Here is a 27890-nt window from a genome sequence, read left to right as displayed (position 1 = left end):
CGGGTGGTTCACCCGGAAGTCTGGCTTGATTACCGCAGCCTAGCCAAGCGGTTTACTCTGAAGCCGGGCCTCCGAGTTCAAGCGGGCTTACTCCGGTGTAAGCGCGCACAGACCTAAATACGCTCTCCTTGCAGCCGAGCGCTCAGCTCCAGCGCCTACTGGGAACCTAACGCGCCGCCCCCGGCCTCCCGGGGACGGTTTTGACGTGATCGCCTCGCCCAGGAAACAGTCCCACAAAGGCGGCTTCCCCTTCCTGGCTGAGCTTGGGGCTCGTGGTTGCTGCAAAGAGACGCCGCGGATCATGCAAGCCCTGCCCAGCCTCCGGCTCCTGACTCGCGCGGCGCGCTGGGGGAAAGCGCAGGGAGCTCCGCGCGCGGCGGCCGCCGCCAGCCGGGCGCTCTGCGCAGCGGCGGAGACCGAGGGCGCCGCCGGCGGTCAAGGGCAGCAGCCCCAGCAGCAGCCCCGGCCGCCCTTCGACCTTGCCCTCCTGGAGATCCTCGTGTGCCCCCTGTCCAAGAAGCCGCTCAGGTTAGCCGGCGATGAGCTTGGCTGCTCTCGCCCGCCCTTCCTTGTTTGGTTGCCTCGCCGTTGCCGGCCGGCTCTCCCTCCCGCGCGAGTTTCTGCTTGCAGCTCTTGCACCAGCCTTCTCCAAGCGGGCGCCCTCCGGCTGCGTTGGAGTGCGACTTCCATCGTCCCCAGCCAGCAGGCTGGGGACGATGGAAGTCGCACTCCAACGCAGCCGGAGGGCGCCCGCTTGGAGAAGGCCGCCTTACTTCCCAATCCCACGTTTCATTTCAGATACCGTGGGGACTCGAGGCATTGATGATCACTACCACCCCTCGCCGGTTTTTTACTTGCACCTCAACACCAACCCCCTTCACCCATATCGGTGCCCACGCCTACCTAAGCCGGTGGCCCAAATGGCCCTTTCCAACGCTGTGAGTCTTTCTTTCCTCCCCTCTCTTATCTGGTTGCTACCAGCACCCATTTCCCCCCTTCCCTCCCACAGGCTTCTTTCCCATTTGGTCTTGCTACCTTTCCTTCCTGTTTTTGCAAAAGTGCAAACACAATAACTCTCTCTCCTTGCATGCCTGCACTCGCTTTTAAAGTCACACACACACACACACACACACACACACACTTGTAATAGTAGTTTGGAATAGTCATAGCATTTCAGAAGCGCCATTTCGGTAATGTTTACAACACAGCCATAACCTACTGAGCTAGGTTAGCATCATTATCCCATATTGCAGGCAGAGAATTAAGCTTGAGATATGATAGTTTTCCTAAGGTCGTTTGCTAATGAGTTCTTGGTAGCGATACTTCTTGGTTGGACAGCTCAGCTTCGTAGTCCCTATGCCATCGTAGCTTGCATATTCTTTTCTCCTCCCCCCTCCTTAAAACCTTCCTTTCTTCCTCCTGCTCTTCACCATTTCTCTCCCCTTGATTTCATATCAACTGCCTTTCTTCCAGACTTTGCAGCTCAGCCTTTCCTTTTGTTTTCCTTTCTTAAGCTTGTCTCTGACATTCTCGTGCCCACTGAGTTTAGTGCCCCCTTTTGCCACCTCAATCTTTTCTTTGCTCAGACAGAGAAGAGGTTCCAGGCAGACATTTTATGTCTCGGACTCATGGAAAGAGACTGAGATGACGATTGTTAAAGGGTTTGTCAATATTTTGTTGAAATTAAACAACAAATAGGTATTACCTTAGTAACCAGTAATCTTCACAACAAATTAATAACCCAATCCTGAAACGATAAGCAACTTCAGTTCTCCTTTTCTTTCTCTCCCTTGACTAACCTCTCTTCTTTCACAATCCTTGACAGAAGGAGGAGGGGTTCAGATAACTCTCCTCACCTGTTCCACAAATGGGAGGCTGTGCAGGGTAGCTGTCCATGCATTTGGCACAAGTTAGGAAAGGACTTTACATGTACACTGACTTGTGTGTGTAGAGATCCTCCTTATGAGGGGAGGGATCCTGGCCCAATCAGGATCCCCCTTGTATGAACAACCTCTGTGTATGTATGTCAATACGTGCATAGAGCCACTTCTCAAGCGTGCCAAAAAAACACTGGGTGGGTGGGTGCGTGGCTGCCTGGCATGTTGGTAGCAACCACTCTCAGGTTCCTTCTCTCGCTCACGCCCAAAGATTCCAAGTGCCTTGGAATTCTCTTGTCAGTCAAAAGCAGCTTCTCACTGGCATTTTAAAAGGGCACCAGTATAAGGCATTACGCTTCTCCCCAACTTTTAATTTTTTAAAGATCAAAAAACCTGCTGGGTTAAGACCAGAGTTTAGGCTATGTCATGTTGGCTGAAGCTCCACAAAGCTAGGAAATAATGGTTGTGCAGTGCCACAAATTGTACCTGCTTACAACTTACCTGCCATGCACCCACACTTTTCTTTGGTCTTTCAGACCCACATCCAGATGGAGTGCCTGGGACTAGCAAAGATGCCTCCACATTGTCCTGATTCTGTATTGCTTTACAAAGCATCTGAACCTTACTTATTGCTAGAGGAATCCTCCTGTGAATTGACCCAGGCCTGTTTGTTGCTTGTAAGCAATACAGTTTGATCATGGGGCACGTCTGTTAAAGCATCACCCTTAGCTTCCAGTTTCCTGGCTTTGTGGAGCTTGAGCCAACATGACATAGCCTTAACTCTGGTCTTAACCCAGCAGGTTTTTTTATCTTTAAAAAATTAAAATTCTGGTCTTAAACAGACAGGGTTTTTTATCATTGAATTTCCTTGGTTTTTAAAAAGGAAACTTACTATTACAGTGTTCTGCAAAAATGAAAGAATAAACTAAAAACAAACAAGTCATTAACTGGGTAGATGTGTGCAAATGGATACGTCCCTATACGTTCAGAATAGCTTTCTTCTGAGTGAGCCTGCAGAGGATTCCAGCATAACTTTTTCCTTTTCCTCCCTCTCTTCATCAGCCATCTGCCTATCAGTGAGAGTGATTCCCTCAGCCTTCAAAATTACCTCACTTTTATCTCAGTCGACAATTCCCTGCTACCCCTCCCCACTCTCAGAATGCTGACAGGAACACAGGGATTCAAAATACTGGACTACTAGCATTCTAGCTTCAGAGTGAAACTGTGCATGCCCAAAATAACTTTGCTAGCAGTTGCTGCCATAGGCTTTCATGGGACAGAAACACCTTGATCATTTTTAAACTGCTGCTCAGAATTTCACTAAACCAATGACAAGCACACCTCCTCAACAAGCCTGAATAAAGAACATTGGTAATTTCCCCCATAATTTAAAAGAAATGTATGATATGCGAAGCCACGGCTTGAAGTACAAAGTACAAATGTGTCAATTTTCAGCACTTTTTAACTTGCTGTATCTGTTGCAATTTGTTTCGGATTGGTTTGAAATGTTGCTCAATTGCAGGCCTCATCAGGTAGATTAGGGATGCCAGGTTTCAGGTGATCAGCACTACAGATGCCATTTTTATAAGCAGTAGAATGTTGAGGGTTATAATGGCAGAAGCTTTTTTCTGTGACTCACCTTAACTAAAGGGGCCTTCCCATGCCCCTTCAAATAAAGTGCTCCCCATACCTACATTTTTGAAAAAGATTTTGATGAAGAGCTGCTTAGAAAGGAGAAAGGAGTACAGCCCACCATGGCTTATTAGCTACAGTGGGTTGTGGCATGGTGGCTTCTTGTTACGTGCAAACTCGGTGAGGGTGGGTTGTTGGGGTGGTTGACAAGCCACCCAGAACCTATGGGCTGTTTTAGGGTTGCGGGTGGCTTGTTAACAACACACCCTTGCCAGGTTCGCATGTAATGAGAAGCTATGGCATGTCCCTGCCGTGCCCTGAATATTCAAAATGGCAGCCGCCACCACAACAAGAAGCCCTGTGGGGAAATTCACCCACCATGGCTTCTCATTATGTGCAAACTGGGCCATCAACTGAATGCACAAGGAGGAAGCTTTTCCGAAGGGGCGAAAGTCTGAGATTAGTCAGAGAAAAAAAGAAAGAGGATGTATAAGAGACTTCTCAGTGTTTATAGCTGCAGGATTCACAATTCCTTGTTAACATCTATGGGGATTACTGGTTGCTAAGATAATGTCTGTTTGTTACTGTTTTTAAAACAAGTTATTTTCAAGCAATTACCACTGCCTCTTCCATGAGTCTGAAGTAAAATGTTTACCTGAACGTATCTTTTGCAGAGCATGATACTAGCACCACCTAATTATCAGTTTTGTACTATGATAATAATGTGCTTAGAATAAAAAAATTGGATTAGAACCCCCATTTTTCCTGTAAATATTCAGTGAAAGTATTTGAGGGGGTGGGATCTAACCTTTATTGGGGGGGTGTTGACAAGCTTGGCTGGAGGGCAACTAATTCACATTAAGTAATCTGGAGTATATTATTGATCACTCTGCAACTGACAACTCACTGGGCAGAAGCTTTCTTGCTAGGAATCTTGGAGTTTCTCAGAAGCTTGTCAGGAATTCACTTATGAGAAGATCAGTAATAGTAGGGCAAGCTTCCCCAAAAGATCAATATTCTCCTGCAGTATGCACCCTCGATAAGGTGATGTGCATATTCTAGAACATTCCATTTCCACATGGCAACGACAAGGCCCAACAGACATTACTCATAGGGTTCTGTGCAACTCAAAGAGTAACCTTGAACAACCCCCTCCCCCTCCAAATCTCAGCACCACACAGTGGCAGATCCATGGGGATTCCTCAAACAAATCAATGTGGAAAGGGTTCTAATAAGGTAGGAAATCTGAAAGTCACTGGCATACCACATGTGATAAGCAACAACATCTTGAAAGATTGATTTGGCTACTTCTTGTTCTTTCAGTCAGTACTGTTCTTAATTCACGTTCTTAAACCAGGGACAGCAGTAAATCTAACATATGTAAATATTTGCTCTGTTTACTAGGTATGAGGAATCCACCAATGAATTAATTAATGAAGAGCTGGGCATTGCCTACCCCATCATAGACGGCATTCCTAATATGATCCCCCAGGCTGCAAGGATGATTGGCAAAGACAAGCAGGAAAAGGAATCTGAGCAGACCTAGACCATTATCCTCTACAAAGGGAAGTGGGAAGACAAGCGCAGGTGGAGGGAAAAAGATGTTCCCATCGCTCCCCACGATGACCGTTCTGGTCCCTCTGTTGTCTTTAGCTGGCCTGTTTTATTCGGCCAGTGTGGATGAGAACTTCCCCCAGGGCTGCACGAGTACAACCAGCCTGTGTTTCTACAGCCTGCTGCTGCCCATTACAATCCCAGTTTATGTGTTCTTCCACCTTTGGACCTGGATGGGCCTTAAACTCTTTCGCCACAACTAGGTTTGGCTGAAATGTTGTGGGCCTCTCAGGAGTGGCCTTGGAGTAAAGAATGTAGTGGGGCTTCCTTTATATACTTCTAATATTTTGTCCCATGGATTTTAAATGATTCCCTAGGAAGAATGGACTAAGAATGCATCCAAGTGTATTAGAAGATTCACATGGCTTCTAGGACATGCCTGCACAGACGCTTCTACCACTCTTGGGTCAGCACCAGACCAGATCCATGGGAACAGTCAGCTCTGGGCAGATGTAGGCAAGTCTTATTTGAACAATGTCCTTTAGGTCATGCAAACAAGGCATGGGCCTTGGTTCCATCACCATCTGCCATGCACACCAGACAGTGACTACCATAGCGTCAGCTTGTGGGAGTGGGGTGGCAGATGCATTCATGCAACCTTTCTGGTTTTGGGGAAAAGCTGCGTGCAGATGTATCCCAAGGAAATAAGGCACATGTTACCAAATGCCTACAAGCAATTATTTACATACATTCTGTCCTATGTGCAGCACAGTTCCTTGGCAGAAGGGCCTTTCACACAAGCATTTGATCATGTGTGATGTGTGCTAACTATTGAGTTCTCAGGTTACTGTCTGTTGAATGTTGGACATAGTGGTAATGGGTAGTGCTCAGGATTTTGCTTCGATTAAGCTGCACTGTTGTTTTGCAGGTCTCCTCTATGCTTTAATTCATGTGTGCAAAAGAACTGAGATTTAACACACTGTGCCGTGAAAAAGATCAGTATAGGAAAGAAATGGCACTGAATAGCAATTTGTTGTTTTTAATAAAGCACCTGTAAAGCCAAATAGACTTCTTATATTGCTTAATGTTGTACTTCGATTTTACACCTCTCAAGAGTTTGCTTTAAAGAAGACTGCTAGTTGGCTGAAATCCACCGTTCCATCCATGTGGGAGTAGCTCATGACCCAGCAGGATGTGTGCTACATGCAATGGTCCTGCTTTTAAAATCCAGTTTAAAAGTGTGTGTGTGTTGCCTCTTGTTTGCAGGTAAGACTGGAATATGAATGGGTGCTGTGCACATATCCCCCACTCATGCCTTCCGGAATGTTTCCATGAAGGATAAAGATGATGCCTTGAAATTTTACTTCTAGCTATCATCTCTCCTCTTAAAAGCCTCTTACTTTCTGTCAACCTTTGTTCTCGTCACTTCACACACCATTACACTTCACACACTATCCATGTCTGTTGTATTTGCCATAGCACATACCAGCAGTGGCATTAGGCAAGCAAGTAAAATGTGAAGAGAGGATGCACATCTTCAGACATGCAGGAACACATGGTAGATACACGTTGGGATGTCACAGCTGAGGCTCCCTGGTGTGTGTGTAATTCAGGGACAGACAACCAAGTGCCCTTTAAGTGTTCTTGACTACAACTCCCATCAGCCCCAGCCACCATGACCAATGGTCAGGAATTACATTTCAAGGGCACCAGGTTGCTTGTCCCTGGACTCAGCTTTTCCCTTGATGCTTTAATCCCCAATCCAACTAAAGTTAGTCACATTTAATTGCCATTGAAATTAGCAGGCATTTAGTTAGATGCAGTTTAAGAGAACTTCTTGTTAATGGGCAGTATAAAAATGCTGTTACTACTAGGGGGGGCAATTTTGGTAATTTGGGCAGCCAATCCCCCCCCCCCCGAGCCCCCAAAAGGCCAGTCTTGCCGCAGTGACAAAAAAGGGGGAAATAAGTGTTTTACTAAGGATACATTTAGCTTGTTTCCAAGCTGAATTAGTCCTCAGTAAGCCTGTGTAGCAACCTGCTACTGAATTTTCTTTTTTCCAAATTTTTTGGGCGATCAGGGGCTGCATTGGGCGGGTGCATAGGGGCACGTGCATGGGGGCTACTACTTCTATTAATACTAATTCCAACAGGATTAAGCATCGCTAGATTTAGTTGGACCATGGCCTTTGTGTTCTCTGCAGGAAACGCCAACAGAACGTGGATGTAATTTTGTCAAAACTGCTCCTTGAAGCAGCGCTGAGATAGCAACAGCTGGCTCCATTGTGATGAACCACCAGCTTTGCTGCCTCTCAGCCAAGCATCTGTTACAATGCTTGAAAAACTGACATGGGAACACATTGCCTAATAACAAAAGTTTCACTTGGATCCCAAATGAATGTTTCACAGCTTGATTAGAGATATAAAATTCAGTTTCTTACTTTAAGGAATTGCTGAAACCAGTTTGTACTTTTACTTCTTATACACTGCCAGGTATCCTGAATCAGGTGTTGTCTCCTTACATGAAGCTTACTGATCGTACCATGGTTCGCCTATAAGGACACACATGCTGGGGTTACAAATCTTTTCAGTGTGTTTTGCTGTCATGTTTCGCACAACTTTTCTAGATGTACATACCATGCAGTGTAAGAATTGCAGCTCTGTGCAATCTGCTTGAAACACTGAAATCTTATCTTCCATCGCAAAGATGCAAGGGAACTTGGCGAGTAGCTCCATGGCCAACTGAAATGACAAAGAGAATTAATTTAGAACAGGATACAAATACCTTTCAAAGTCAGCACTGAAAAGCCAATGGGGAATGTGGGAATACTGCTTCCACCATATCCTATACTAACACGAAATTTGTCCTTACGTAGCCAAAACAGCACCACCCACACACAAGAGGGAGGTATTGGGGGGCTTGGGGGAGCCCTGAGGTTTGCAGAAGTAAAAAAATACTTTGGGGTGGGGGGAAAGCCCTTATGTGGGGGGGGGCACCAGTAAGGACTGAGCATGCTCAGTGGCTATGGAATGCTGATGAAATGGAATGGAGGATGCTGAAAGAAGGCATAGCTTGCTGGCCAGGACACTGATCTGAAGCATTCCACACTGTAACATTCTGATGCAGGTCCTGCTCGTCTAGATATTAATAATGCAACTTTGTATCTCCAACTAAGCACTTGGTAGATCTGATTTAATTTAGCAAGCATATGATACAATCAGGGAAGAATCATTTTTTCCTTCAACCTGAAAGCATTTTTGAAGAACACAGAATGAAGTACAAGAGCCTACTTCACAAAGATATTCTTTATCAGATCTATTTTTGTTTAAATCTTATTTCTGCTGTATCCTCCCAGGGTCTAGTTCTATCAGAATTTTATAGAAGTTTGATAACACTTTCATCTTAGCAGGCGTGAGTGTGTGTGTGTGTGTGTGGGGGGGGCTTTTTAAATATTACTTTTAATTCCCACTATTTATTTTATTACATTTATATCCCACCTTTCTTCCATTGTGGAACTCAAGGTGGCTACATGTGGTTTCCAGGTGGTCTCCCCTCCAAGCACTGACTAGACCCAGACCTGCTTAGCTTCAGCAAGGAGGCTGCCTCATGTGCCTTCAGGCCATGCCCTGGAACTTTAAGAATGCTACCCTTTATCTGCTGCCTTTTGCGTATACTTTTTAAAAATATATTTAGGTAATTTCTTTATCGCTAAAAGTGATAAGCCATCGCAATTTGATATATTTAAAATAAAATACAAATAGGAAAATAAGCTAAGATGGAATACCATAAAAATAGTAAGATAAAATACGGTAAAAATGGTAAACAGATATACAAGAGTAAAAAAAATATAAAAATGCAAGATCATGTTGACATTGCTCAAAACCTCCACAACAAGATACTAGGCCAACACATGCAAATAAATTTATACGGGCTCCACATTGGATTGCATTATGGTTTTGGTGCCTAGCTCTTAACTTACTTGCAGCCAGGGCAAATTCTGCAACCAGAGCAGCAATATATATTATTAGCCAACAGAATAAAATTTGATCAAGGGGAGGTCATTTAAAGAGCAGATAATGTTTTCAAGGGATTTTTGTTTAAGCGAGGTATATAAAGGGCATCATAACAAATAATGTTGAATGTCCTCCACTTCCCCTGACTCATAGATGCAGAGCCTTTGGTGCACAGGAATGTTATCAAATTTCCTTCTAAACAGGTCAAGGGCATACACTGAAAACCTAGGGCTGCAAATGCTCTTCTGAGTGGCGCCAGCATAAGACTGATAAAATATTGCTCCAGCCCAAAAGATGTTTTTTATATAGGGTACCAAGAGGACTGTGCCATTTCAGAAATTAGATATAGGTCCCACCATTTGGAATCAAGATGGATTTTTTCTTTAACGAGTTTTTCAACTCGGAGGCCTAGTTTGGTAGGGCTCCCATATTAATCTCATAAGAACGGAGAATCGTACTGATTGAATTTGCCCAGGAGCTTTGGGCCAAAGATTGTTGTTGTTCTAGGAAACATTTTTGGGGGAAATGGGTATCACTCATATTAACCAGCTTCAGCCAGTACAGGGCTAGAGCGACATGCACACCAGTTTCTAATGAGAGTGGCGCTGTTTCAGCCCTTTAAAAAGGAGCAGGTGTGCCTGCAGAGACAATGGAGATTTTAAGGAGTTCTACACAACTTCCAGAGGGGAGATCTTACTGTAGCCCCAGATCTCTGCACCATACAATAAATTGTGGCACAATCTTCTTCCAGAATACCTCAACTGTAGGAGCAACCAAACTTCCCCCTTGAAATCTGGCAACAAATAGCAATTTTCTGCTGTTTTGTTAATATTTTTGACTCAAATGATGAAGGACAAAACATTGATCTATTGTGGATTTACCCTTCATAAACCCTGCTTGTTCTTCAGCAATAATGGAGTTTTCAGTAGCCCAGGACTCCAACTTACCCAATAGATGTTTTGAATATGATTTAGACACAATATTCAATAGACTTAGGGCACAATCCTATGCATGTTTAGACAGAGAAAAGGCCTACAACTCCCAGCACTCCCCAGCCAGCTGGGGAGTGCTGGGAGTTGTAGGCCTTTTCTCTGTCTAAACATGCATAGGATTGCGCCCTAATAGGCCTAAAATTCTTCAGGTCTGCCTTGGAACTTTTTTGATGAATGGGCACAACTATGCCTATTCCCCATCTCCGAGGAATTTTCCCATTCTGGTTAATATAAGTAAACAATGTAGCAAGGACTGGAGACCACCAGCCAGGGTTTGATCTGAATAATTCTCCAGGGAGAAGAGGCACAAGTCATAGTTCAGTGATAGGGCACATCCTTTGCACATAGAAGGTCTTGGGTTCAATCTCTGCATCTCAAAGTAGGACTGAGACAGACTCCTGTCTGAAACCTTGGAGAGCTGCTGCTAGTCAGCGTAGCATGCCTTAAAGCTGTTGCACTGGGTCTTACTCTGGATAAACATGGAAAGAACTGAGCTGTGTTTCGCATGCCTAAAAACTGCTGCACTGGGGCTGACGTCTGAGTCGACATGCAAAGAACTGACCTGTGCTTTGTCTGCTTGGTGAGAAAATGTCCAAATTGGGAAGAATTACATTTGTGCGTGCCTGCATGCATATGTGTGGCCCCCTGCCCTTCCCCAGTGTACCCCAGATATGCATAACCTCGGGGCTGAAAAGGTGGTACACTTCTGGTATAGCGAGGATGGAGCAAAGTGCAGAAATAGCAATGTGCAGAACCCTTTAACTGCTAAGGGAGTTTACTCTCACAAGTATGAATGGCTCTATGCTCCTGGCTGAAGAATTTCTGGAGATACCAGTAAAACACTACCTTCCCTGCTGGACATATGCACATATTGGTATAGGATGGTATTGAAGAGCTTTAGCTAACCATCTAACTTGACACTGAAGAAACCTAAGCATGATAAAACTCAATGTGCGTAATCCTTACCTTGAGCTCACATTTCTTCAAATACAGTCTCCTCCGCATCTGCTCACCAATTGGATAAAATAAAAGTGAAAAAGAAAATAATTTACAACACATTTTATGATCAAGTGCCTTAAAAATGCCTTGCTGGACTGATGACCAAGATTCTAATAGCTTTGTTCCTGAGCGGCTGGAATGTTTATAAGGATTCCATGCCATTACAGCACCACAGCCAACTGGTTCCAGAGATGTCACTACCACAAGCACAACCCATATAAAAAATTTAATATTTACTTTTCCTTTTGGGGTGAAGGGTCTGAGATGTCAAAATGGTATTTTGAAATGTTTCTCCAACATGTCTGGCGTACAATAGAATAAATCTGAATCTGAGAGTGATACTACATTTTATTTTGGCAACTGCAGGTTCCTAAATTAACCATTGGCTGAGGTGAGTGGGGTAGGGAGAACTGGCAGACTGGAGGAGACAGTGCTTAACTCTTTCTGTGCCTATCAATTCTTCCTTTCAAATACTACCCATTCCCATTTGTTTTTCTCCCGGCTGGACCTATTTCATGTCTCAGAGCCTGGCTGGAGAAAAAATGGGGTATATACATGGGAGAACTGGTGAGCAAGGAAAAAGTGTAATCACTCGTTCTTGCCTGCCAGTTCTCTCCTTCAGATGACCACCCTTGCCTTAGTGTTACTAGACAAACATGGGTTGGGACCCCCGTGTTTGCCTTGTAAATTGATATTCCACCTACAGGCCCAAAATTTCCCTGGAAGTCTAACCTATATTCCTTCCCATTGAAAGATCCATCACTGTTTCAAAGTTCAGTTGGACAGGAAGTCCTGACCCAGTTAATTTCAATGCCACAAATAAAGTTTCCAAGACTTATTTCCATAGACAAATACTCAAAATATGGACGTGCATAATGAGAAGCAGGATCTCCGCTACAGTTACACCTTACTGAGAATAATTATTCCAGCTGTGTTTTGGGTCATTTGTGCCAAGCGATGTAGATGACAGATTTGAAGAAACTTTGATTTGTCCAGCAAGATGTTGCTATATCTTCTTGGTAGTACCCAATGTTACTTCTTCATAGAGTAGAGCCATTGAAATGAATGAGGCTTAAATTAGTCACAACAAACTTAAGTCCCTTTCATTTCAATGAGTCTACTCCATGTAGGATTAACATTGGATAGTACACTCTTATTTGAAGAACTGTGTTGGAAAAATGAAGCTCAAGTTGGCAAGAACAACCCAGGATCGTCACCCACTGGAATGTTGTACTACTTACTTGTTCTTCATTTAGTATGTGATTCGTATTTGGAGGACTCAGCATTTTTTTCAATTCACGGATATAAAAGTTGCTTCCCTGGATTCTGAAGCCAGTTCTGCAATTTACCTGCATTTATAAACAAGGGATTAAAACAACATTTAATTGGGCTTGGGGGCCCCATTCCAAATACAAAAGTAATACATTATAATTCAGCAGCAATATGAAAACTTTGCTCCAAGTCCAACCAATATTACCTACAAAAAGAAGCAGACCCCAAATAGAAAAATGTGAGATCTGCTGCCATACCTTGTAGATTGCCTAGTACTGTGGCCCAACAAGTTAGCAATTGGCAAACTAGGACAACAGTTCTGGGGTCTAGCCTTGCAGTGAATTATTTTTGGTCTAACTTCTTTAAAATGGTGTACTTTTGTTTGATAAGAATGCTACAATAATTGAAGCAGTGGGAGCTTTTCACGTAAACAGAGCAAAATGCAGAAAGAACTGGCAAAATATCCCAGTAAGTCTTGATATCAAAAATTATAAGTCATATCAATAGTTTCTTATGTAGAAAGACACAATATGTGGATCATCACCATGGCATGGTGTTTCCACCCCACCCCAAGAACGCCGGGCGGCAGCTGGTGGAGTCATGGAGTCTCTACATACAATGGGAGCGATTCATATGGAGAACTCCTTCTGAAATCACGGTCGCCATTTTAAGCAGTATCTTTTTTGCTCTTCTAATAAGTAGACCAGCCCATATGTGCCATGGTTTGGCTATGTCTATCAGTGGCAAAGGTGCAATACTTTGTTCCCATCCTGACTGGCCACTCTGCTGAGGCCAGTCAGGGCTGACAGGGATGCTACGGAGCAGGGATGGGGAGCCTTTTACCTGTCGAGGGCCACGTTCCCTCAGGGGTCATCTACTGAGAGTCAGAAGCCAGCATTACACAGGGCCATAGGCAAAAGTGGACAGGGCTACACCCCTTTCTCTCTCTTTCTGCTGCCCCCTTCTCTCTCTCTCTGACAGATCTCTCCTGCCGAGGTCTTAACTGATTGCTAGCAGAGGGCTTCTGAAATTAGGCTAAGGGCTGCAAGCCTAGGTTTGCAGGTTGCCCACCTGTTAAAGAGCTTCAGGATGTGGTTCCCAGCCACCTCTTCAGCCACCACTAGGAAGGGAAAGCAACTATAGAGGAGGTGCCTAGCAAATATCCCATCAATCCTACATTTAGGCAGTATTGTATCTCTGTCATACAATCCCTCAGTTCAAAGGTTTCTCCCTACCTCATAAAGCATCTGCAGGACTTGAAGAGGGTAAGTGAAGTCATCTTCCTGGTTTAGCTCCTCTAAACATCTCAGATATTTAATTGCAGAAGCTAACTTCACACTGGCAAGCCTTTGATACATGCCGACTAGATCTTTGAAGAAGGTGACCTCTAGATTATACCACAGATACTCTATAAGGAGAGCAGATGGTTATATATGGTGGTCTTACAAAGACTGCAAAATACTCATGGTGGACGTGTATCTCCTTTTGTGTCACTGTGGTTTGCAATGAAATTAATCACAGAGAAGGTTATAATCACAGGCTCTCAACAATGCATCTTTAGACATGGCATTAGTGACCTGAAAACTGCATCTATTGAAATTCTCCAAACCCAAAGCCATCCTTAGCAGAGATGGCCTACGGTAGCCCAGAGGGGTGTGTCCTGGCTTTGCATCACCAGCTCGGCCCCTGAAAGTGACTACTTGGTGAAATTACATTTTCAGCTTCAGTTCCTAGTCAGGTCCCTCACAGGGTTCTTTTGAGGCTGAATATGGACAAAGAAGGGGGAGGCAGGCTCTGGTGCTCAAAAAAGAAAAAAATACTGTGCTCTACGCATTTTAAAAATGTCTACTTCCTTCTTCAGGAGATGTATAAAGCCGTTCAGTCTCTTGTTCTAAAATGAACAGTAATTCTTTTCTCTGAATGCTTGCACACACTACTTAAGTTTGGATTGGCTCAAAGTTTTAAGAAAAACATTTACATGAAAATTGGTACATATTTTGGTGTACATTTCTCCTACTACATTATTTTTGTACATGGTTTTGCCTAATAAACAGATTTTTTGCAAGCAATTTTCCTAATTGCATTTGTGAATGCTACTTTCATTTTTGTATACATGTTTTGACTGGAGAATTCCGTTGCAAAATTAGGAAAAGTGCAAGTTTTGAAGCTTAACAAAGTTTTGGCTCGTATGTTGGTCCAAAAGTGCAGAATTACAAACTTCTGTCCTGTGATCCATCATGTATCATGAGAATATGCCATCTAATGGAATATGTCATCTAATGTAGTGGTTGTTGTTGTTAAAACATATTTGCAACCTCACGATTGCAAAGAAAACAAAACATTCTGGGCACAATCCTATGGACTGCACCCTTGCTGCTTGGAAGTCCCTGAACTTGGAGGCTTCTGAGATTTCTATGCCCTGGTGGGCACAAGCTGGCAGGGCAGGAGGAGGGGTGGAGGTGACCTTTGCCTTCCCGCCCTCTAATCTTTGAGTTTTTCACTAGATGGGCTTTTCAGTCTGCCTAGCAAGGGCACTTCGGAGAGGGAGTGGAGGAGCCTCAGGATAAATGATATCCTGGCCTCTCTGGTCTCTTCCCCTTCCTGCCACCAGAACGCCCCCTTTTTCCCCTTCCCCAAGGTCAATTTTCTGACCTCAGAGAGACAGCAGGCGAGGTTCTCTCCATGTCAGCTGCAAGGGGGCAGGGGGAAGATCTCCAACTCCCCCTTCCAAGGTTGGAGCACTGTCCCTGATCTCAGAAGGGGTTTTCTGAGCCATTCTATGTTCCCGGGGATGCTCGCCCAGGGATCATAGGATGGCTGTCTCAGTTGGTGTATGGTAAAGGAACTCTACACCACAAACTTAAACCTAGTTTTAAACTGTTCTTGGCTTTCCCCAATGAACTCTGGAATATGGACTGATGTGACAGTGCTGGAAATTCTCTGTAAGTAATCCCTTTCTTCCCTTGTGCCATTGTTGTCCCACCAGCATAAGGGTTCTGTTGGTGTAAACTCTCTACACTGGGCTATTTGTGCTGGCATATAGGAATTTTAAAGTATTCTTATCCCTGCCCAGTGCTCAGTGTAATTTATGGACAGGATTGCACTGATATTCTAACTGCAGTGTTTGATACATTTGACTGCAGAATTGATCTGAGGATAATTTACCAATGAACTCTATATTCCCTGCCTCCCTCTCCCAAGGAAACGCTGCTGCAATGGTCAGGTGCCCCACGGCTGCAGAAGCAGTGGAGCAGTCCGACCCCAGTCACTGGCCAGAGGAACAAGGGCTGCTGGGAACTTGTACCTCTGCTCTCCAAGCAAACATCTCAGAATTACTGCCATGGGTGTTCACAGAGTATCTTAGAAAATTCAATTTATCTGGAGGTGTTTGTTCTCCCTTCAAAACGTTAAAAATAACATTTTAAATTGTGTGTTTGATACTCAGAGACTTTGGGATGGAGGTGGGATGCAAATAAAATAAGGATTCAAAAGACTGCTTGCAAGCCCTTTTGGCATGTATATCTGTTGCGGGGGGGGGGGGAATTATTTCACTGCAGTGACCCAATCATCCCCATCCTATTGAATCCGCCTTACCAAGAATTTGCTTGTCTCTCTGTGGGAGATGGCAGATGGCTTGTGCTAGTTGGCTAAGGAGATGATCCGACTTCATATCCTGCCTCCGTAAGAAGATGGGCACAATGAGGAAGACTCTGAGTGCTTCAGGAGCGGCGGGGGAGGATGGGAGAGACTGCAGGAGCTTCTTAAGGGCGTTTATCACCTTGAACCAGAGAGGAGGAGGAGGAGGAGGAGGAGGAGGAGGAGGAGGAGGAGGAGGAGGAGAAGAAGAAGAAGAAGACAGCAATGAAATGCTTACTTTATAGCAGCAGGGTCGGTTCACTAAAACGAGGGAAACTGTACTCCCTTTTTCTTCAGCAGGAGCTAACAGGGACCACACCTGCCAGGCACCTGCAGCTCAACGTACTAAAGGTGGCAACATCTCCCACCAGAAATGGGACATATAAAATGGCAACATTCCCCAACCAGTGGGAGAACATTTCAATCCCCCAGGAGCCTCTGCTGCTGACTTGGAAATTGCCACGTGCTTCAACAAAGGAACCTCAAAGGGAAATTCCACCATGTAATTGCTGAATTATAACTTATCAAAAAGTTTGATTCTACTCGTTGAAGCTTGAATCAAGATAATGATTTCCTGTTCCAAAACAGGTGTTGATTGCCACATCAAAGCTGGATCACCAATGACAGTCACTGTGTTTAAACATACATTTAAACTTAAGTATGCATAAAATTGTCACAGACTGTACTGTTTGCATTTCATGGCCACTTGGCCCACAGTTTATATTATTTCCTCTATTCCAATGTGTGTATACATACAGACGCCTGCCATTGGAGAACAGCACTACATGCACCTGGTGAAGGGAGCTGCAGTCCACAAAAGGTAAATATGTAAGTCTGTGAAGGTGTCACAAGAATCTTTGGTGCTTTTATGCAACAGACTATCACAGTTACCACTCCCAGACCATCTCCCTAGAGGACAATAAAGCAGGCTTCCCCAACCTGGTGTTCTCCAGAATGATGGGTGATTTAGTCCAACACATCTGGAGCGGGTGAGCTTGGGGAAGGCTCAAATCAAGAAAGTTTTCCCAGGTACTGGAGTGACTCCATCCACCCAAGCTGGCATTGGCTGTCCTCAACAGGAAGGGTTATAAAAGCTTCTGTTCTTCCTGGGGTGCTGACTCAGCACATTTCCTGGCTCTGGCTTGTTCTGATTCTTGATGTGTTCCCTGGCTCTGAATTTCAGTGGCTCCAGCTCCCTGGCTCCCATTCAACAGCCAGCTCCCATTCAGCCTTCACACCCTGAGCTTTACCTGCTTTGTCTGAGAAACAACTGAAGCACTTCAGGGGCTCCAATTTGGCTGCTTCTTCCTCGGTAGCTATTTCGCAATTCGCTTGCCTCTAGTTCTCCTCCATTCTTTTGATCTGTCTACCTTTCCAGCTGACTTCCTGAAGGTGTCGGTCCTGCCCCTTCAGAACTGCTGGCCTGGCCTAGAACAAGCCCAATGCTCTCTTGTATCCCCGCATGATAGTGGGAACTGTGGTTGTAGTGGCTTCCTTATAAGCTTCTTGTAGCCTTAAGAGCGGGGCTGCTCTTAATGGTTTGTTTGGAAGCCACGGCCTGAGGACAAAAATGCCATGTGAGATTTCAGTGTTGTGTCTTACCGCTGTGAAGACTTTGGGCTTAGCAGCAATCTTCTCACAGAAAAGAAACACAGCGGACATATCCACATCTGCAACTGTCCAAGATGTTTTGAAATGTTTCTCTCTGCTGGAAAGAAAAGGACTGATCAAAATCACAACACTTTCCTTTGATTGTCAACACGTTTGGTTATATTTGGGTGGGAAGAGAACCCAGTGAGGACCACAAGAATGTAGAAGTCAGTGGAGCCCTTTTGCAACGATTAGCCTGGGCTTCAGAGCTGACCGTTACACACATCCCTCTAACAGCCTTGCTCTGCATGTTCTCCCCAGTTTATAAACCTCTTGAGAGAATAGACTGGTCCTCAAAGGAGCACCATTTACCTCTTTTCCAGAAAGCTTCCATTGATGCAAGCCGCTGATGAGAAGATCAGCTTCACATCCCTGTTTGTTGGAAAGGAACAAAGTGGTCTGTCAGCCTCGGCACTGAGAATTGATCTGGGTTTGCAACAGGGAGTTTAAGTGCGTGCGATGCTAAAATTGTCGAGTTCTCCTGATCCTTACCATTGTGTTTACTTTAGTGTAAGTGTGCACGGACCTGATCTAGATCAGGACCACTATGTGTGAGCAGGGGAAGTTTAAACATCCCGCCCCCTGCCACTTCCCCTACCACCACCTTGGGGACTAAGCAAAGAAATGCAGGTTGTTGTGGGGGGGTTAGTCCCTGGGGGTGTGTGTGTGAAGCAAATTGGGGGGAGGGGGGAGTGGCTGGGTGAGAAGATATAAACTTCCTCTATCTGAGCACGGTGGTCCTGATTCAGATCAGGCCCCCTGTGCACTTACACTAAAGTAAACAAAATGGTGAGGATCAGCTGCACTTAATGTAGAACATAGTTTAGTTCTGAGGTGAAACTGACAAGGGGCTCCTGCTTTGAGGCTAACTAAGCAGGTTTAGTGCTTCCCTGTGCATACACACTTTGCAAGGCGAGTAGTCCCACCCTTCTATAAAGCATCATACTGGGGTTGGGGAGAACAGACAGCAGCTTGGCTGTCTTCTCCATTCTCCCCTCACCCAGCAAATCTCCATCAAGGACAGACATGTCGAAATCCAGACACGGGGTGCTTTCAGACAGAGGGGTTCCAGTGCTATCGATCAAAAGCCATTGAGCAGCTATTCAGTCTTTTTTTCCTTAAGGGATTTTCTGTGGTAAGAAAGAAGTCGGAAGAAGTGGTGGGAAAACACAGGAGGGTTGTGAGTGGAAGGACCCCCTTGTAAAATTCTGTGAAATAAGGCAGTGGAACAGCGCAATAAAACTTCGTCTGGAAGCCCCCATGGTGTGCTTATTCTTCAGCTCAGGGTCCCTGCGATAGCTGGCTGAAGCTGGAGATCAGTGGTGCAAGGGTTGGTAATTTTAAAACAGGGGTAGGCAACCACAGGAGCCTCCCAGTTCGGCCCCTGCCACCCCCTGAAGTTTAGTGGGGACACAAAAAAACCTTTAACAGCCCCCTTTTTTGCAAACAAACTGACATCTGGAACTGCTATGGCGCACCAAAAGGATCAAATTACCTTGTTTGCAAGCTAATGTTGATCCTCTTGGGACTCTGCAGCAGCTATGAACCCTATTTTGTTTTTATTTATTTTATTTCCTATTCCTGCCCCCCCGCCCCCATTTTCAGCAAACACTGGGGTGGCAGGCTGTGCGTCCCACAGAAGGATCTGGGGGGGGGTGGCCCCTGAACCTCCTGAAGTTATCTGGGGGTCACCTGGGCTGTGGGGCCCTGGACGTTGGTCCTGAGGTTCAGCCCTAGCTGCACCACTGCTGAGGATTCAGCTGTGCTGAGGATTCAGGGAGGCTTTGTTGACCAGGCAAGGACAGAAGACCTAGAAGTTATACCAGGCCTGGTCTACTTGGCCAGTTGAGAGGCCTCATTCGTCCCTGTCAATCGCAGGATGTGATGTAGCGTGCCCCATTCCCTTCTGTGCCAGGAGAGTGCTCTCAGGTCTGAGAACACAAAGAAGTGGTAGTTCACTCAGCTAGGCCTCAACCTCAGAACATCAGATTTCCAGGAGTCCCTGTCAGGCTACATCCCACTCGCTGTAAGGGCAATCACTCCATCCTGTTATGCATAGACTGGATATCACATCATTGTCTTTGGTTTGGGGTTTGTCAGACTATCCCACAAAGGTTCAAATAACACAGGAGCATACTTTGAACTGATCCCTTAAAACTGTTGTGTTGGCATCAGCTGCAGAAATCCAGCAGGGTGGTAGCAGTACTTACTGCTGTATGTTCTTCCAACATTTGGTATCCAAATTAGAAAGCCACTTTTTGACCTTTTCTTCTTCCACTCTGGTAAGCATTCGGTTTAAATTTGCATATGAATTCTGTACAAAACAAAGAAAAACACGAACATGATTTCAAAGGCTTAATAAAACATGTTCTCTGGTGGTCTGCGATTGAACCAGGGTCCCAGGAGAATCTGTGAGCGAATGTGTCACCTTGCATGTCAGCGATGCCACCAGGACAATGTAGAGATTATGGCATTAGGAGCCCATAAAGAAATTGGCTTCCGAAACACACTGCGGGAAGATAAGGTGGTCTGTGGGAAATAGGAAACTGATTTTGAGTACAATAAATGCCCAGTTGTCTTCACTCAAATTGCACTCCTGCTGGAGGTAGACCGCATTTGCCCAGGCCTGAGTGTACATGGTAGCTGGGGAAATGTGCTTCTTCTCGCAGACTAGCCTTCTCCAACCTGGTGTCCTCTAGGCACGTTGGACTTCAACTCCCATCAACCCCAGCCAGCGTGGTCAGTGGTCAACGATGTTGGGAGCTGTAGCCCAAAACATCTAGAGGGCACCAGGTTGGGGAAGTCTCCCTCAGACACTGTGTCCATCAATATTGCTACACAGAATGTATCTGGATGATCATCATAGACATGTCTTGGATGTTGCCTGTTATTATCATTATTATCATTTTCATCATCATTATTTACATTTCTATACCACCCCATAGCCAAAGCTCTCTGGGTGGTTCACAAAGATTAAAAACCTTTTAAAATAAATTATACACAGTGTAAAACCATTTACAAAAAAAACATATAAACAGACAGCACACGGAGTGACAACAGCATCTAAAAACAATTTATAAACAATCAATCAAAAGGCAATCTGGGACTTGATTAAACTCATTATATACTGCCAAATACCTGAGAGAAGAGGGCAGTTTTAAGCTGGCACTGAAAAGATAACAATGTTGGTGCCAGGCGGGCCTCGTCAGGGAGATCATTCCAGAATTGGGGGGCCACCACTGAGAAGGCCCTCTCCCTTGTTGCCACCCTCCAAGCCTCCCTCGGAGGAGGCACCTGAAGGAGGGCCTTAGATGTTATGTGAACAGTGACAAGCAACACAACGTCACCATAGATCTATCAATTTCTGATGAGTTTTATTCGGAGGCTGGACATTCCTCTTCTGTCCAACTTCAATACAGAAGACTACTTTAGTCTTTTAAAAAACCAGGATGGAGAACCATTGTGTATGAACTGAATATCACGGTACTATTCCTTTAACAGGGAGCATCACATGAAGGACCAAATATGGTTGAGACACCAATTTGCTAATTGGATAGCCAGCAAGACCTTCATTTCAGAACCCTGGATGCACCCCTGGGTTGCACAGGGGCAGCAGAGCCAGCATTAAGGATAGGCATGGTTGGGCACCTGCTGAGGGCCCATACTCCAGCACGGGCCCACTTACAAGAGCCTCTTGGAGTTGCTCCTCCCCTTCACTGCTCGTTTACCTGCCTCTCACTCTGGCCCAGTTGCCTGCTTGACAGACAGACAGAGAGTGAGCAATGAGGAGAAAGAGGATGAGCAGCCAGAGCAGCTAGTGACAATGGCAGTGAGAAGGGAGACTCGCTGAGGCAGGGAGGATATTTGAGGGTGCCCAAGGGCCCTCAAAAACCTGGAGGCAGCACTGGGAGCAAGACAGCAATGTCTAGCTGCTAACAAATGGCAAAGGAGTGTTCTCCACGGGCCCAGGGACTTGGATATATGTTCCATTCCTCCCATGGCAAGGCCAAGTTTAAGAACGTAAGAAGAGCCCTGCTGGATCAGACCAAGGGTCCATCCAGTCCAGCATTCTGTTCACACAGTGGCCAGCCAGCTGTCGACCAAGAAACCACAAGCAGGACATGAGTGCAACAGCACCCTCCCGCCCATGTTCCCCAGCCACTGGTGTGCATAGGCACATTGCTTCTATTACTGGAGGTAGCAACGGTATCAAGTTTGGAAGCAATCAAAGGAAGCTTTGGCTTTTTGTAATAACTACACACAAGAAACCACAACCAGGGCCTGCAGGAGAAGCCGCCGCCGCCGCTGTCGCCATCACCATCACGAGGGAAGAGGCTTGCCTGCTGCTGCTGGACCTGCTGCTGCCGCCATCACCAACACCAGTCCTTCCCCGTGGACTTCTGCCTGGTGGACTGCCAGTCCCTGCAGGACCAGGCCCCCAGGTACTGAGCCAGCTGTGCTGACTATTCCACCTGCCCCTCCCTGGAGGGGCTACATAAGCTGGCTGGCTGAGGTGGCCTGGGAGAGCCAGGGCCTGCAGGAGAAGCCGCCGCCGCCGCCGCCGCCACCACCACCACCACCACCACCACCACCACCACCACCACCACCACCACCAGGGAAGAGGCGTGCCTCCTGCTGTCGTGCCTGCTGCCACCGCCTCAGACTCCTGCCTAGCAGTATTTTTAAAGGGGATTTTTAAATTGTTTTAAATTGGGGGGGGGGGGTAGCCTGTTGTATTTTAGGGGTGGGTAGCCTGCCTGATGGGCGGGAGCAAGGGGGCATGTGTCCACCTGATGGAGGCAGTGGGGGGAGTGTTGGGGGCCAGAACATACCGAGGCTGGGCGGCAGGCACTGGCGGAGCACTAGGACAGGCCATGCCAAGTAAGGGGAACAAGGGAGAGATGCGTAGTATCTGTCCCCTGCTCCGGGCCTGTCCAGAGCCAAAGGATGGCTGGGGGAGGCGTGACTCCATCTTCTGGCCTTCGTTTGCTGCTCTGCAATGCCAGGTCTGTTACCCAGAAAACCTCCCTTGTCCATGACATGATCCTGGATCAGGATGCAGACCTGGCGTGTATTACAGAGACCTGGCTGGCCGAGGCCACTGCTCCAACTCTTGTGGCCATGTGCCCAGCCGGATTTTCGTGTGCACAGCAGCCGAGGGCTGGGGATCGGGGAGGGGGAGTGGCTGTTATCTACAGAGAGTCCTTGGTCTTCACCAGACCCCCTCTCCAGGAGACCAAGGTTGCTGAGTGCATGTACTGGAGGTTGGGCCCGAAGGGCAGTCTGGGGATTCTGCTCGTGTACCGTCCACCCCACTGCATGACTGACTTCCTGGCCGAGGTGCTTGAGGTGGTCTCTGATGGGCATGTGCAGTCCCCTAACTTATTGGTGTTGGGGGACTTCAACGTACATTCGGGTGCCGTCCTGACAGGCGCACCTCGGGACTTCATGGAGACCATGGCTTCCTGGGAGCTGCACCATATTCCACCTGGGCCCACCCATGTAAGCCGGTCATGCGCTAGACCTTATGTTTGTTTCTGGAGAAGCGGGGAGTAATCTGGAAGTTGGGGGTATATCCACCACCCCCTTGTCATGGTCAGATCACTATCTGGTGACGTTGGACTTCTCGGTTCCACAACCCCTCTGCAGGGGTGGACCCATTAAAATGGTCCGCCCCAGGCGTCTTATGGATCCGAATGGATTCCTGAATGCGCTTGGGGATTCTCTGGAGCACACCAACGGCCACTCGGTCGAGACCCTGGTGGGTGGGTGGAATGCCGCAATCACTGGGGCATTAGATCGGGTGGCTCCAAAACACCCTCTCCCCCTGAACAGGGCTTGGACTGCACCATGGTTCAATCCACAGTTACGAGCTCTGAAACAGGAAGTGAGATGGCTAGAGCGCCAGTGGCGGAAGTCTCGCTCCAAAGATGATCAGACACGGGCTAGAGCTGTATCTTCAGCCTATCATGTGGTGGTGAAGGCAGCAAAAAAGGAATATTATGCTGCCTCTATCGCGTCTGCAGAGTGCTGTCCCAGGAGGCTGTTCCAAGTGGTCCGGAGCCTGGTCGGTCCAGTTGCTCTGGAACCACTGGAGCATTCTAAGGCCTCCTGTGAGGCCTTGGCAAGGCACTTTGCAGATAAAATTGATCGGATTAGGATTATTCCGTGCGCTGTGGATACAGTTAGTGAGCAGGAGGCGGTCTGTGGCACACCGGTTTTGTGGGATTGGTTCCAGCTTCTTCCTTCTGATGAAGTGGACAAGGTGCTTTCATCTGTAAGGCCGACTACCTGCTTACTTGATCCTTGCTCATCTTGGCTCATTATGAGCTGCAGGGAGAGGCTGGGTGATGGGATCAGGGCGGTGGTGAACGCCTCCCTTGAGGAGGGACTGATGCCATCAGCCCTCAAGGAGGCAGTGATAAGACTGCTTTTAAAAAAACCTTTCTTGGATCCCCAAGTTCTGAACAACTTTCGCCCAGTCTCAAATCTGCCATTTTGGGGCAAGGTGATTGAGCGAGAGGTGGCAATGCTGTTGAAGGCACACTTGGAAGAAGCCGATTATCTAGATCCATTTCAGTCGGGCTTCAGGCTTGGGCACGGGACAGAAACGGCCTTGGTGGATGATATGAGGAGGAGGGCTCTGGATAGGGGCGAATGCTTCTTCCTTGTTCTCCTCGACCTCTCAGAGGCTTTTGATACCGTTGACCATGGTATCCTTCTGGACCGCCTGGAGGAGTTGGGCATTGCAGACACTGTATTACAGTGGTTCCGGTCCTTTCTCTCTGGCAGGTACCAGAGGCTAGCACTGGGAAAGGAGGTTTCGGACCCATGGCCGCTCACTTGTGGGGTGCCACAGGGTTTCATCCTCTCCCCGATGCTATTTAACATCTATGTGAAGCCGCTGGGGGCTATCATCAGGAGGTTTGGGGTGCGGTGTCATCTATATGCAGATGACACACAGCTCTACCTCTCATTCAGATCTTCACCAAGGTTGGCCGTAGAATCCCTGTCCAAATGTCTGGAGATGGTGAGTGGCTGGATGGGGAGGAACAAGCTGAAGCTGAACCCTGACAAGACCGAGGTACTTTTGGTGGGAGACAAGAGGAGGTTGGGGGATGCTGACCTGGTGTTGAATGGGGTATGGTTACCCTTGAAAGACCAGGTCTGCAGCTTGGGGGTCATCCTAAACTCCCAGCTGTCCATGGAGGCTCAGGTTTCAGCTGTGAGCTGGAAAGCGCTGTACCAACTCCATCTGATATGGCGGCTGCGCCCCTACCTTCCCGACCATCTGCTCCCATTGGTAGTACATGCCCTGGTCTCCTCTCGTTTAGACTACTGTAATGCTCTCTACGTGGGGTTACCCTTGAAGATGGTTTGAAAGCTGCAGCTGGTACAGAATGTGGTGGCTCGCCTAATTAAAGGCAGCCGCCGGTGAGATCACATCACTCCAGTGCTAAAGGAACTAAACTGGCTACCAGTTGTTTTCTGGGCCAAATTCAAGGTGTTGGTTTTGACCTTTAAAACCCTATATGGTTCCGGCCCAGCATATCTCAAGGAGCACCTCCAGCAACACCAGACAGGCCGCTCAACAAGATCAGCCTCGGATGGCCTTCTCTCTGTCCCATCAGCCAGGACAGCTAGGCTGGTGAGGACAAGGGAGAGGGCCTTCTCTGTGGTGGCCCTCACTCTGTGGAACTCCCTCCCTAGGGAACTCCGCCATTCCCCCTCTTTAATGAGCTTCCGCCACGCATTAAAAACGTGGTTGTTCAGGCAGGCATTTGGAGTGGGCTAGGGTAATTTTAGAAATGTGATGTTTTTAATGTTGAATTTTATTGTATGAACTGTTTTTATTGTAGTACATCGCCCAGAGTGGCTGGGTGACCAGCTAGATGGGCAATTAATAAATTTAATAAATAAATAAATAATTAAAAAAAAAACCAAGAATTCTGGCATTTGGTATTATGAGCTATATTCTTGAAAGCATACCCCAATTTTTTGCTTACCTCTGCTTTTAAAAGAAGCACAATACTTTGGTCCTCTCCAGCAACGATTTTAACCGCTTCCTCTGAAGCATTTCCTTCTGTGACAGATAGTAAAAAAGGTGACTATTCAATCAGCCATCCTATATCTTTAGAAAGTCTTCTTTATAAAATTTTGACTAGGAAATGTAGCAAAGTTAAATACAGCTGAGAGAGAGCTCACACTGTGTCACTGGAATAACTTATTGGAACCATGCTACACTGTAAATGCTCCCTGCCCACATTTTGCCCGAACACAAGAATACTACATAAATTTATGAGCAACACAGACATAAGCCAAACACATTTTATGTTTTTTTTTCCAGCCCAGTCCTATCCCCTGATGTCTCTGTTGGCCCCCTGTCTACTATTGCTTGATTTCTATCAGAATTTGTTCGATTTCCAGCTGATCACAAAGTTCAGCATGTGGCGATATTAACCATGAATTTACCTCGGTTGAATTTTGTGCCATTTACAGTCAAGCCTAGAGGAAGGGGTATCCGTCGGTCACATTTATCCCCCTGTCCAAGCTGCCCTTCTGCTCCAGATCCGAATGAGTAGACTTCCCCCAGGTCTGGGATGTAGACAAGAGTATGCCATCTGTTCACAGAATGAAAAGTAGATTATATGGAAGCGTCATTGACTCAACCAGGCCCTCACAAACTTAAACCAAAAAATTGCTTTGAGCACAAAAGGCAAAGGGTTTGTACGTATTCTGTGGTTTCCTTAGTGCTGTGGATGTTTTCTCCTTGACACCATAAAACATTTCCTCAAACTGGTGCCCTCCAGATGTCTTGGAGTGCAATTCCCATCATTCCCAGCTAGAATTTTGCAGTCCAACACTGCAGTCCAATCTGGAGAGCGCCAGGTTGGGGGAGGCTGCCAGAAAACACTTTGGAAAGCTGGAGATTTCTTACCTTCCACAGGCGACCTGAGACACTCGAGCCCCAAACAGCTCTGCCACCAGCCGTGGAATGAGCTCGTTGCGTGTGGAGTTGTGGCCAAGCTGTCCATGGCTGCCAGCTCCAAAGGTGCAGACTAGTCCGTCCTTGGTGGGGAAGAGGAAAAACGTGTCATACTTCAGTGCAAACATTTCATGCGATAGAGTGGGGACAAGAAAGGTTTATACGATTGTCAACCTTCAGGGCACATCTAGCTTTTTTAGATCTTTATCGCACAAGAAAACCCTACCCTGAGATAATCCACTATTTGAATGTAAATCTGCTTTAATGGCTGTGTGTAAATGTGTGATTCCGCAATAACCACAGCCTGGGACAAAGAAGCCATTGGGCCGAGCAGGAAAATCACAATTGCCCTTCCCCACCCCCCTCCTCCAGCATGTCTTTCTGTTGACCTGGGATGAGAGTTTTCTGGGCCAGGCTAGGAGAGGCTCAAAGTGAGTGCGGAGCTGGCTGAGGGAGGAAGAAGATGGCAACCCCCCATGTAAACAGCTGGCAGCAACGAAGCCTCCCACTGCAGTGCTTTGCAGAGAGAGAGATGACTCCCTTGGGAGACCCACAGATTCACTGCTTGCTCTTTGCCCCGAGGCTGCGGAGAACTTGCCTGTGTAAAGAGCTGATCTTTATCTTGCTTACAATGCAGAAACAGAAACCACAGTAAATTGCGAAATAAAAAGCCTCATGTGGTGAACCCCCTAGTCACTTCCTACTGTAACCAAGCGTTAAGTAAGTATACCTTATTCATTTGCCTGCATTCTTCCATACCTGCCTTCCCCACCCTGATGCCCTCCAGTTACTTTGGACTAACTCCCATCAGCCCCAGCTAGTATGGCCAATGGTCAGGAATTCTGGGAGGAAGTCCAAAACTTCTGGAAGGGAAGGTTGGGAAAGGTTGTGCCATACCATCTCTTCTACTCACCCTTCTTACTGTTATTTTCCCCTGCTTTAGATTCTAAGCTACGTGGGGGCCTGTCTGTGTTTGGCTTTGTAATGCTGTAAGCCACTATGCATCACATGGGTGCTGTACATATATATAAGTGAATACATACAACAGGCCACTGAACTTTATCCTTGATTATTTGACATCTTCCTTTGTTCTCCTCTGGCTTCTGAAATTTTACCAGATATTGCCCATGCATTTTCAATCCTATCTCCGCAGCCACAAGGACTAGAAACCCGATTTGTTCTTTGTTTTGTTTTTTAAGAGGAAGAAAGAGACTGTTGAGATGCCGAATTCTACACCAAAGAGGTTGTTCTGAGCACGTGTAGAATTACGAAATAGACA

The 27890-nt window shown here is 46.5% G+C and overlaps 3 protein-coding genes across 6 annotated transcripts in view; 2 read left to right on the top strand and 1 right to left on the bottom strand.

The window, feature by feature from the left end:
* LOC146343708 (E3 ISG15--protein ligase HERC5-like) overlaps nt 1-27890 on the bottom strand; it is a 60408-nt gene that overhangs the window by 21470 nt on the left and 11048 nt on the right. For 2 of the 4 annotated variants that reach the window (XR_014791976.1, XM_084855608.1), the window contains exons 6-17: nt 26564-26694; nt 26098-26246; nt 25632-25708; nt 19836-19939; nt 17938-17997; nt 17578-17683; nt 15934-16117; nt 13575-13747; nt 12309-12416; nt 11035-11073; nt 7700-7804; nt 7504-7614 (exon numbers count right to left, since the gene is read on the bottom strand). Coding sequence is in view for 3 of the 4 variants with exons in the window: in XM_084855608.1 (XP_084711734.1) it covers nt 7504-7614; nt 7700-7804; nt 11035-11073; nt 12309-12416; nt 13575-13747; nt 15934-16117; nt 17578-17683; nt 17938-17997; nt 19836-19939; nt 25632-25708; nt 26098-26246; nt 26564-26694 (1347 nt within the window). In the remaining variant the exon portion in view is untranslated. The remainder of the gene's footprint in view (nt 1-7503; nt 7615-7699; nt 7805-11034; nt 11074-12308; nt 12417-13574; nt 13748-15933; nt 16118-17577; nt 17684-17937; nt 17998-19835; nt 19940-25631; nt 25709-26097; nt 26247-26563; nt 26695-27890) is intronic. The other 2 variants (XM_084855609.1, XM_084855610.1) reach the window with 2 other exon arrangements.
* On the top strand, nt 266-6127 carry PYURF (PIGY upstream open reading frame). Its single transcript, XM_084855615.1, has 2 exons — nt 266-528; nt 4914-6127. Exons 1-2 carry the CDS (start codon nt 302-304, stop codon nt 5053-5055), a joined length of 369 nt encoding a protein of 122 aa, XP_084711741.1. The 5' UTR covers nt 266-301; the 3' UTR covers nt 5056-6127.
* PIGY (phosphatidylinositol glycan anchor biosynthesis class Y) lies at nt 5111-6127 on the top strand. Its single transcript, XM_084855616.1, has one exon. It carries the CDS (start codon nt 5111-5113, stop codon nt 5324-5326), a length of 216 nt encoding a protein of 71 aa, XP_084711742.1. The 3' UTR covers nt 5327-6127.

Source organism: Heloderma suspectum, chromosome 5 (genome assembly GCF_057233095.1).
Source record: "Heloderma suspectum isolate Gila_16-S chromosome 5, 16-S_ref, whole genome shotgun sequence".
Lineage (NCBI taxonomy): Eukaryota > Metazoa > Chordata > Lepidosauria > Squamata > Helodermatidae > Heloderma > Heloderma suspectum.
The sequence above is the reverse complement of the archived record's forward strand: the minus strand, read 5'-3'. Positions and strand labels throughout refer to the sequence as shown.

What these genes read in the sequence shown, in the direction of transcription:
- PYURF (XM_084855615.1), top strand. Translation starts at nt 302, where the DNA reads ATGCAAGCCCTGCCCAGCCTCCGGCTCCTGACTCGCGCGGCGCGCTGG. An exon ending in CTGTCCAAGAAGCCGCTCAG is followed by an intron (nt 529 to 4,913) that starts GTTAGCCGGCGA and finishes TCTGTTTACTAG; the next exon opens with GTATGAGGAATCCACCAATG.
- PIGY (XM_084855616.1), top strand. Translation starts at nt 5,111, where the DNA reads ATGTTCCCATCGCTCCCCACGATGACCGTTCTGGTCCCTCTGTTGTCT.